Source organism: Varanus komodoensis, unplaced genomic scaffold (assembly GCF_004798865.1).
Source record: "Varanus komodoensis strain SLA01 unplaced genomic scaffold, ASM479886v1 scaffold20_3, whole genome shotgun sequence".
In the NCBI taxonomy this organism is placed as follows: domain Eukaryota; kingdom Metazoa; phylum Chordata; class Lepidosauria; order Squamata; family Varanidae; genus Varanus; species Varanus komodoensis.
Window position 1 is genome coordinate 824,380 of NW_025335588.1, and position 9,854 is coordinate 834,233.

At 69.6% G+C, this 9,854-nt stretch overlaps 2 protein-coding genes across 4 annotated transcripts in view; one reads left to right on the forward strand and one right to left on the reverse strand.

Annotated features, from left to right (window-relative positions):
• The window catches only part of TLCD2 (TLC domain containing 2), a 16,215-nt gene that overhangs the window by 980 nt on the left and 5,381 nt on the right, over positions 1–9,854 (forward strand). Inside the window, exon 2 of one of the 3 annotated variants that reach the window (XM_044430604.1) lies at positions 386–554. Coding sequence is in view for 1 of the 3 variants with exons in the window: in XM_044430603.1 (XP_044286538.1) it covers positions 8,632–8,669 (38 nt within the window). In the remaining 2 variants the exon portion in view is untranslated. Of the gene's footprint in view, positions 1–385; positions 555–7,850; positions 8,670–9,854 lie in introns of those variants that run through there. The other 2 variants (XM_044430602.1, XM_044430603.1) reach the window with 2 other exon arrangements.
• Positions 2,367–9,640, reverse strand: LOC123023687 (apoptosis-inducing factor 3-like). Its single transcript, XM_044430601.1, has 19 exons — positions 9,601–9,640; positions 8,569–8,646; positions 7,748–7,857; positions 7,311–7,420; positions 6,992–7,036; positions 6,790–6,871; positions 6,596–6,708; positions 6,020–6,106; positions 5,633–5,724; positions 5,264–5,394; positions 4,982–5,097; positions 4,789–4,863; positions 4,609–4,672; positions 4,323–4,399; positions 4,098–4,215; positions 3,475–3,573; positions 3,041–3,116; positions 2,576–2,680; positions 2,367–2,463 (listed from the first exon to the last, which is right to left on the reverse strand). Exons 1-19 carry the CDS (start codon positions 9,612–9,614, stop codon positions 2,427–2,429), a joined length of 1,629 nt encoding a protein of 542 aa, XP_044286536.1. The 5' UTR covers positions 9,615–9,640; the 3' UTR covers positions 2,367–2,426.

A 9,854-nucleotide genomic window follows, 5' to 3' on the forward strand; every position in this document is an offset into this window, starting at 1 on the left:
GGAGAACGCGGGCGCTCGCGCGGAATGCGCGGCGCGGTAAGTGCGGGCGGCGGGCGGGCGGGCGCGACTCGCGCCGTGCGGGGCTGGCCGGTGCCCGAGCCCGCGCCCCGACCTGGCCAGGGGCGCCTTCAGGCCGCGGAGGGGAGCCGCGGGGCCGGCGCGCCACCTCGCGCCTGGGGCGCCTCTCCCGAGCGGCAGCGATGACTCATGGCCCTCGGCCTCTGGCGGAAGCGCCGGTGCCTCCGGCCCGTGGCCCGACGGGCAGAGGGCTTGCCCGGGACCCGTGGCGTCGGGAGGGGGAGCGGGCGGGCGGGCCGCCGCTGGGCGGGGGGCGCCCCCTCGCCGCCGCCGCTCCTCACGCCTGCCTGCTTCTGCTTCTCCGCAGCTCGCCCAGCGGCCCTGCCTCGGGCTACCCGCAGCAGTTCTTCAGTGGCATGCTTTACGTCCCCTCGAGCAGCTAAAGCTGCCAGTTGAAGAACTGTTGGCCGTAGCCGCTGTCTGCCCCGAGGGCCTCGGACGCCCCCCCGGAGGGAGGACACCCGCGCGCCGGATGGGTAAGTTGGGTGCTGCCGCTGTGCGGCGACTTCTGGGGGGCAGGACGGTCCCAGCTCCTGGAGCATCCGCTGTGAGATCATCGGTGGGCTTGAGCCCCAGGCCCCAGGGCGGCCGAGCCCCAGTGCCCCCAGCCGTGACACCCAGGGGGCCACCGCAAGGCCACATGCCCCCTGCCCCAAGCCAGGCCTCCAGAATGGGGCGCTCCGGCCCATGGCGTGACCGTCTGCTCTCTGGGACCCACGTTGGCAAGGCTTCAGCACCGCTCCTGGGAAAGGGAGCCTGTGGAGCCCTGGGGGGGGACTTCTGCAGCCTCTGGAGCAAAGGGGCGTGAATCCTGGGAGGGGGATTCCAACTGGCCCCACATTTGGGAACCCTTGCTGAGTGCTTAGCACCGTGGGCTGGGATCTGGCCCTGCTGGGTGCTGGCCTCTTCTCCCTGGACCATTGGCTGGAGCGGGACAACCCCCACCCCGAACGTGCTGCAGGTGGGGAGCAGGAGATGGCCAGGCTGAAGCGGTGGGCAGCCTCTGTCCTTCCCCCCTGGGTGTCAAAGCCAAGGGCTCAGGCCCACTGCCGTGAGGGGGGCTTCTTGGGGACGGGTGTGAGAATGGCTGCGCTTACCCCGGAACAGCCTCCCTTTCCCTGGAGCCCCCCAGAATTGCCGGACGATGCCCAGCTGGCCTCGGCTCTGGGAGCTCCAGGCTGGGGGCGGCTCCCTCAGGCCCCCAGTCAGCTCCGCTTCTGGTGAGCCCTTTCGCAGTGGCCTCTTGCTTGTGTTAAGCCTTTCTAGAAAACCGGTGCTGTAAGGAGAGCACCCCCCAAGCCTCCACAGAGATCCTGGGGAGCTACCTGCTGCCTGTTTGGGGTCTTGGGCAGGACTCGCTTCCACACCTACCTGGGTGTGGGTAGGGGAAGGCAGGTAGGCGCCACCTCAGCTCCTGTGCAGAGCGGATGCCATTGTGTCCTTCTTTCTACATTGTCCCCAAGTGACCTCTGCCAAATTAGGAGTGGGGGGGGTTGAAGTGCACAAGGTGAGCCCAATATAGTCAGGGCTGAGTGACAGCCGAGATGAGGGCGCCCTCTTCTGGCAATGTGTGGAACTGCAGACTCCTCTGGGTAGCCAAGCTTCACAGCTGGCAAATCTGCGTTTTCTGCTCCATGGGAACGCCGAGCCCAAAGTTGGGGGCGCGGCCAGTAAATCAAGTCTCACTCACTGGAATACGCCTGCAAAAATGCCAATATACTGGCTTTGGTTGGAACCACTCGCTGATGGTTATGCTGTACTGAGGGTATTTTGGGGAAGGGAGCAGCCAGGAGGGGTTTTTGGCCGGGGTCACCCAACTGGCATTCTGCTGACTCAGCAGCTGCTCAGCAGGGGTTTCAGGTGGGGCCTTTCGCTGTCTTACCCGGAGACAGCAGGATCAGACCCAGGACCTGGAAGGAACTTGCTGTCTGGGCCACGGCCCTCTTCTGGTCCTTGTGAGTGGCGCCCTCTGCTGATTGGCCTGTGAATAGCCAAGGATCCCGACTTGGCTGGTTTTCCCATCACCCTCAGTCTGTCTGTACAGAGGGCGACCCGGGCTTTTCAAAGGCACTTTCCAAACTAAGATCTTCAAAAGATCAGAAGACGTTTCCCAAGCGTTTCCGTTCCTGACCCTAGGAGTCGACAGGTCCTCGGAAACGTCTAGGCAAAGGGAGAAACCGGACTGGCCGTCAGGGCTGCCACTCTGGGCAGCACTCGCCCCGGAGCCCAGCCGGCCCTTCCCTGCCCGCTCGGCATCGTGCTCCGTGGGGAAAAAACAGCCCGGACCATTTCTGCTTCACTCTGCTTTATTTCCGCAAGGAAGAATTTACTTATTTCCCTGCTGTGGCTTAGCAGGTCTTCGGCCGCTCCTTCTCCACCATCGCCCTGCAAGGAAATCGTGGCATGGGGTCGCGCACGCCGAGGCAGCTGGCTCCAGCGCTTGCCCCGGGAGCCGGCCGCGTGGCTGGCCACGCACACCTGGCAAGGGGCTACTCACTCTGCCTCCTCCTTGCGGATGGGCCTCCCGGCGTACAGGGCTTCGGCCACCACGGACACCATGGGGTCGAAGTTGAGGCTTGCGGCCGCCGTCACGGTGCCGTCCCTGTGCGAAGGAGAGAGCCGAGTGCGGAAGCGGAGCCGAGGGCGCCAGCCGGGCTGCTGCTGCAGCCTGCCCTGGGTCACTTGCTCCGACTCCCGGGCCCCTTTTGTTAACGGAACCCCCCGGCACCAGCGATTGTGGAAGCCGGGAAGCGCTGGAGCTGCGCCGCAGGCTGGTGTGTGGACCTCCGCCCAGGATACCCAGCCGGCCGCTGTAGGACCAGAGACCCCCTTCGGCCCTCATCCTGCTCAGCTCACCTGAACGGCCTGGCCCCCCTGCCCAGGTGCCTTCCCTTCCCTTCAGGGCTCTGCCTCCAGGATGGGCTCGCAGCCCCCCCCTGCTCTGAGCACGGCCGTGCCTCACCTCACGTAGAAGAGGAGGAACCTCTCCTGGTCCAGGTCCCCCTTCAGCACTGTCTCCGTGTAGCCGATCCCGCAGCCTGTGAGGCGAGAGCGAGTGTCTGGCCCGCAGCAAGGCACCAACCTGGCCAAGGCAGGGGGACTGGGCAGGAAGCCCCAGCATGGCTGACCAGTGGGCCACCAGTCCGGGGCAGTGGGCTTCAGGGAAGGCAGTGCTGAGCCCCGCAGAGGGGCCCTAAGAGGGCACGAGGTTGCTTTTCCTCCGAAGCATGGAGAGGGCTGGGCTGGCAGCAGCCCCGTTCCTTGCGGGGACCAAGGCCTTGCCTGCACCTTGGCCAGCAGCGGGAATGATGTCCACCTGCCCCCCTCACTCGCCGTGCGGAAGGGCCGGGGGGCTGCCATCGCCACGTGCTGCTCCTGCCATTCGTGGCCCCTCACCTGCGTATCGGATGCTCTTCCCTCGCAGCTTGGTCCAGAAATACGGCACGGTGTGCAGCTCCCGGGGCTTCTGCAGGATGCTCAGGGCGGCCACGTGGCCTGGCAGAGAGGACGGGGACGGTGGGTGGCACTGGCCCCCCGCCCGCCCCGAGCCTGACATGCAGCCTTTCCCCTGCAGAGGCCCCGAGCTGCTCTGGGGGTCTTCACCTCGCCTCCTAGCTTGGGGGGCTCGGCACGGTCCCTGGGCACCCTGGTGCCTGCAGACAGCTCGCCTGGCACCCAGGGCTCGCCCAGAGGCGCTGTGGGCCTGCTGAACTCTTTTACGGTCGGGGGGTGGCCTCCAGCCTCATCCCTTCTGTGCTTTGGACTCTTCCAAAAAGAGCCCCAGCACCTAATCCTGCGCTGGCAGCCCTGACCAGGGAGAGCCCAGGGAGCCCCACACGGCCAGAGGGGGCAGGCGGGGGGCTGCAGGCCTCGAGGCGCCAAGCCTCCCCGGAGGAGATGCACACTGGTCCCCCACTGCACTTGTGACCCCAGCCGTGGCTGCACGTGGCGCTGAGGGCAGCTGCGTGGAGTCCACGGCCGCGTGCCCTGCCCTGCAGAACCGAGAAGAGGGAGGCTACCGTGGGCCTGGGCGACCTGCCAGTGGCGGATGGGGGCGCTCTTCCCTTCAAGCAGTGCCACGGGGAAGGAAGTGACGTCCCCGGCCGCGAAGACCGACGGGCTGCTGGTCCGCATGCCCTGTGGGGAGAAGAGGCGGCTGGTCCAGAGAGGGACGGGAGGGGAGGCGGGGGGCCCCTGCCCCTGCCCCGCTTGCCCCCCACCGCTCCGCTTGCCCCCCCACCTACCAGGTCCACCAGGACAGCCCCGCCAGGGCCGAGCGCCACGGGGCTACCTTGCAGGAAGCCGGAGTTGGGGGTGACGCCTGTGGGGGGAGGAGAGGAGACTGCAGAAGCCGCTCGGGCTTCCGGCCCCCTCGCTGCCGAGCCAGGCCAGTGCTGGACTGGCCCCGCTGCATGCGAGGTCTGGGGCCTGGGCCCCCGCAGGCACCAGGGCCTCTGCCACGGCCCTTTCCCCGTCCCGCTGCCCGGAGAGGGCCTGGGCTTGCCCCCACCCTCCAAGCCAGCTGCTCACCGATCCCCACCACCACGACGTCAGCCGGGATCTTGCATCCGCTGGCCAGGACGACCTGCGTGACCTGCAGGGGGAAGGGGCCTTGACTGCGCTTTGGTCACCCGGTGCCCAGGCCTGCTGGGGGGAGCGGCAGCTGGGGGGGCCACAGGGCCTCTGCCGGGGAGGGGCTCACAGACCCACCTGCCCGTTCTCGTCGCCTCGCAGCTCGGCCACCTCCGCCTGCAGGTGAAACTGGACTCCTTGAGCTTGGAGCATCTGGCGGGAGGAAGGGGGCATTACTGGGGCGGCCCCCACTCCCCAGCCCAAGGATCCCTCGGGTCCACTTGCAAGACCAGGCAGGCCGGTCCCTGGCCAGGCAGCGCGGGCTCCTCACCTTCATGGCCACGGAGCCGACCTGCTCCCCCAGAGCCGCGCAGTACGGCAGCGGGTCCCTCTCCACCACGTGGATGGAGGCGGCTCTGCCCGAGAGAGAGGCCGCCACCTCCATGCCTGGGGGCAGAGAGAGAAGATGCGAAGGGGGGCGAGGGGCTCCCCCTCCACCAGCCCGACTTGTGGGCTCGGGCCCGGGCCGGAGCTGGCCCCTGGGGGGGAGAGGAAGCTCGGCCTCTCACCCCGTCCCACCCCGCCACTTCCCCAGCTGCCCGTGGCCCCGTACCGATGAACGAGGCGCCCACGATCACCGCCCTCTTGCCCGTGGACAGCCGCAGGATCCGGCCCGCGTCCTCGGGGGTGAGGAGGACACACACGTTCTGCAGGGCAGAGCCGGGGCACTGGAGCTGCCGGGGGCTGTGGACGAGGGGGGCGGCTGAGCATGGCGAGGCCGGGGAGGGGAGGGGAGGCCAGAGAGCTCCTGGCCAGGCTGTCCCTGAGCCGGTCTCCTCCCTGCTCGGCCCCGGTGAGGAGCAGGGCAGCCAGCAGCGAATCCCGCAGCCCCACCACAGCCAGGGCCTGCCCCCTTTCGCACAGGCAGAGGCCACCACCAGCCCCCCTCCCCTCCCCTCCCCTCCCCTCCCCAGCAGCTCGCCTGCAGCCTGTGGCGATCAGCAGCTGGTCGTAGGCCTGGCAGGTGCCGTCGCGGAAGTGGGCCGTCTTGCCGGGGGTGTCCAGAGAAACGACCTGAGGGAAGCGGGGAGGACACTGCCCTGAGCCCGGGCGGTCCTGGCCCAGTGAGGCCAGGCAGGGGCCGCCGTCCTGCCCACCTCCCCTGGGGGGCTGAGGCCATGGGGCCAGACTGCCCTGCCCTCCGTAGCTTCCCTGCAGGCTCTGAGAGGTCCAGGGAGGGCTGGGGTGGGAAAAAGACCCCCCCATCGGATCGGTTGGGGTCCCTTTTCTTGAGGCAGTCTGGAACGATGCCCCCCTCAGGTTGGCGGCAGGCCCCCCTGTTCATCCCTGCCCCGCGGCCTCCACCCACCTCCTTCCGCATCCAGACCTCGATGCCGAAAGCATCCAAGAAACTCCGGGGGCGTAGATACAGGCGCTCGGCCTTGGCATCCATTTCCTGCGGGCGGCAGAGAGAGGGAGGCTCTCAGCGCCCGGGAAGCTAGCTCTGCCCCGAGGAGGGGAGGAGCGGTCCCAGCAGAGGCTGGGCAGGGTTGTCCCCCCCCCCCCCCGAGCAGGCTCCCCAGGGCAGGGGGCAGCCACAGCAAACGGGGGGGCTCCGAGGCAGCTGCCACAAAGGAGCAAGGTGGAGGGCAGAGCGGGGGGGGGGGTCCTGAGCTGTGCACCAGCGCCACTTCCCCCCCGCTCATGACCCAGACCCAGTCCTTCCCGGAGACTTTGCCCCCCCCAGCCTTTCCCAGGCAGCCCCCCCATGGGCATCTCCCCCAAAATGGGGCGGATAGGTGGGCAACGTGTCTGGGGACACGGTCCGGCTTGCTTTACTGAAAAGCCACCATTGTGAGCCAGGGCACCCACTTATGGGGGCTGTGTGTGGCTCCCCACGGGCTCGGTGGGGGAGGCCGCCTCGCGCCTCCCCGCTAGCATGGACCTTGCTGAGCTTCGTCCGGTCATAGGGCAGGTGCTCCTCTGCCGTCGCCAGGATGACCCGGCCCGTGAAGCCCTCCTGGCGGAGTGTCTCTGCGCAGGTGAGTGCCGCGGGGCCTGGGGGAAGCGCCACAGGTGAGCTGGCCGCCTGGCGCCGCCCCCTGCCCCTCCCAGCCCCTGCGGGGGGGGGCGACTCACCTGCCCCCAGGAGGAGCACCGTCTGCGGGTTCAGCTGGCACCGCTTGCTCATGGGCTTCACGCGGCGGCCGCTTTCCAGATCCTGCCGGGGGGGGGGCAGAGGAGGGGTACAGTGGCTCAGCAGTGCCCCGGAGGGAGGCAGCGGGGGTGGGGAGGGAGGCAGCGGGGGTGGGGAGCCCAGTGCTGCGCCCCAGGGCCGTACCTGCTTGTCCGCGGTGACGTACACCTGGCCATCCTTCACAGCCACCTGCAAAGAGCCCCCACATTAGAGAACTGGGCTTTGCCCTCCGCGGAGGGGCCGCCACAGCCCGGCAGCAGGGAGCCCCACAGGTGTGCTGTGGGGGGCTCAGATACCCGACCCCCTCCCCACGTGGCCACGCAGGATGGCCGACTCGCTGGATCCCCCCGCCGTCGCAAGAGGCGCCTTGCTCCGGAGGCCAAGGATGCCTCGTGCCCCAAAGGAAAGCTCTGTCTGGGGGGCGGGTGGCTTTGTGCGCCCCACAGGCGGGGCTGGTGCTCACCTGGAAGGCGGGCAGGCAGTCCAGTGTGGGGTATTCCTCGATATCCCCCGTCTCGGTGCTGAAGCAAGCGCCATGCCAGGGGCAGCGCAGCCGGCCCCCTTTGAAGTACCCTGGCATCCGGAAGGAGAGACCCCCCCAGTGAGAGCGGAGGGGCCGGGGAGGGGTTGGCCCGCAGGGGGCGACCCGAGGCTGGGTGTCCCGGCACCCTGCGGAGTCCCAGGAGCTCTCTGTGGGCTCCCCCGGCAGCGCAGAGAGGGGCCCTGAGAGCAGCCTGCCCGACCACGAGCCCACGGGAGGGATTCAGGCCTGGGGCCCCGCCAGCGGCCTTCCGGGCCCCCAACGGCCTGGCCTCGCCTGGCGGCTGGTGGGGGTCCCTGCCCTGGGGCCCACCTGTCCCCGCGTGTGGGCGAGTCCTGCCGCCTGGGACGGGGCCGTACCTTTGCAGAGCGGTGCCCCGGCATGGGGGCATCGGCTCCCCACCGCCAGGAACCGGAGGTGATCCCGCAGGAGGAGCACAGGGTGGCCCCCAACCTCCACCTCCCGCATCCTGTGGCCCGGGGGGGGGGGAGGGAGAGAGAGAGAGAGAGAGAGAGGCGGTCAAGAGAGGGCAGCCCGAGCCCCCGCACAGGTTCCCTTCTCTGCCCCCTCCGGCGAGGCCAAGGCTGGGAAGCGGGGCAGGGGGTCGCTCATCCTGCAGGCTGTGCATCCCACAGGGCGGGGGCCTCTCCGGCTCGGGCTCGCCCCCAGGAACACCCCACACCCGTGCGGACCCCGAGGAGCCGGGAGCGCTGCACCGCTCGGTTCTCGTGCAAAGCAGGTGGGTGCACTTGCCAAAGACCTGAGCCAGCCGCATGCAGAGCGCTTCACTTGCTCAGTCTCCCGGCCAATCTGACGCCCGAAGGAGCCGGCAAGCGCCAGCCGGGAAGCCGTACGCCCCGGCGGGAGTGCGATTTGGGGAGCGCGGAGGACGGGTTGGCCGAGCGGAGGTGCAGGGACTCCCCTGCGCCAGACTCGAGGCCACGGTGCACCTCGGGAAGGAGCGGGGCTGAGTGGGGGGCGCTGGGGGCCAAGCGGCCGCCCAGCCAGCAGTTCACACGGAAAGCCCGGCCCCCCCGCTAGCACAGCCTTCTTGGGACCTCCTGGGGGCAGCCAGAGCGGAACCCCGGAAGGGGCAAATGGGCCCAAGCTTCGTTCCTCCCCAAGCCGCCTCCCGCGGCTTCTGCAGAGCCCCCCCTGCCCCCCCGTCCAGGGTACTCACTCTCCATCGTACATCTCGTCTTCCCGGCAGACCACCTGCGTCACGGCGGCGGCTTTCCCTTCCATGCTGCCTTCCTGGCTGCGGCCCAGGAGAGATGGCGGGTCAGGGCACGCTCCGAGGGGGGCCTCCCGCGGCCTTGGGGGTCCCGCCACCCGCAGGGGCTGCCCCTCCCCGGCAGGCTCGGCACCCAGGTGTGCCTCGGGGGAGGTGGGGCGCCTGTCAGAAGCCCTGGCCAGTGCGACAGCGGCAACAGGGCGCTCGGCACTCCCCGCACTGGGGCCTGGCTGGAGTCCCAGGAGCTGGTGGCCCTTCCGGGCCGCTGCCTCCCCTGCCCTCCCACACCAGCCTCGGCGGGCCGCTTCAAGGCCACTGGGGACCACAAACTCGGGTTGCCCTGGCCCAGTGGCCGGACTGCCCTGCCTCACCGGCTATTTCTCTTACACGTGCGGGAAAGAGTGTGTCAAGTGGCTAGTCCACAGGAAGGCTCTCCTGTCCCCGGTGGCACAGGCTGATTCTCCCCCCAGGGTCCCCCACCTGCTCCTCGAGGTGGTGGGGGTTGCCCTGGGCCCCCTGCCAGCTGCACCACCCTGAGATCAGGCGCTTCCCCATGAAGGCCAGGCGCTGGCAGCTGGGCCGACGGGCAGGACGCCCCCTCCCTCGGCCCCCCGCAGCCGAGACTCACCGGCTCCCACGAAGGCTGCTGCGTTCCCTCACCCGCCTGCCCGCTCCCAGAGCTGCAGCCCGAGTGCAGGCAGCTGCCTCCCGCGGCTGCGCAGCCGCTTGCCCCACCTCCGGCGGGGCCCGTCTGCCCGGCCCCCAAGGCGAACAAGTCCCTGGCAGCCGGGGCTGGGCAGAGGCGCCAGGCGGGCCGCCCTCCCTATCTGCAGATCTGCAGCGTAGGGCAGGGAGGGGCGGGAGCCACCCGGGGCGGGCGTTGCGCAAGGCCCGAGGGTTTCGCCACCCCAAAACAGGCGGGGAGCAAGGCGGGGGCCCTGGGCGCAGCAGGGGACGGGCAGCGGGCCCCCTGCCCACCCACAGCCGCTCATCCCCTCGGCTGGGCAGGCCTCTTCCCCAGCGCTTCCCACGGGATCAGAGACCGGCAGAGCAGGGCATCTTTCCCGGCCCTGGCTCGGTGCGCCCTCCGGCGGGGGGGAGGCCCCTTCACGCAGGGCAGAACCGGCATCCCGGTGCCAGATCGGGGCCTCTAAAAAGGCTCTGGGGAAGAGGACGCAGGAGGAACCCCCACCGGTCCAACGGTCACAGCACGGCCCCAGGGCAGGCGCAGG

Coding starts and splice junctions, on each gene's coding strand:
- LOC123023687 (XM_044430601.1), bottom strand. Junction 6,107..6,595: donor ACCGGACGAAGCTCAGCAAG/GTCCATGCTAGC, acceptor TGCCGCCCGCAG/GAAATGGATGCCAAGGCCGA. Junction 3,574..4,097: donor GCAGGTCGCCCAGGCCCACG/GTAGCCTCCCTC, acceptor CCTCTCTGCCAG/GCCACGTGGCCGCCCTGAGC.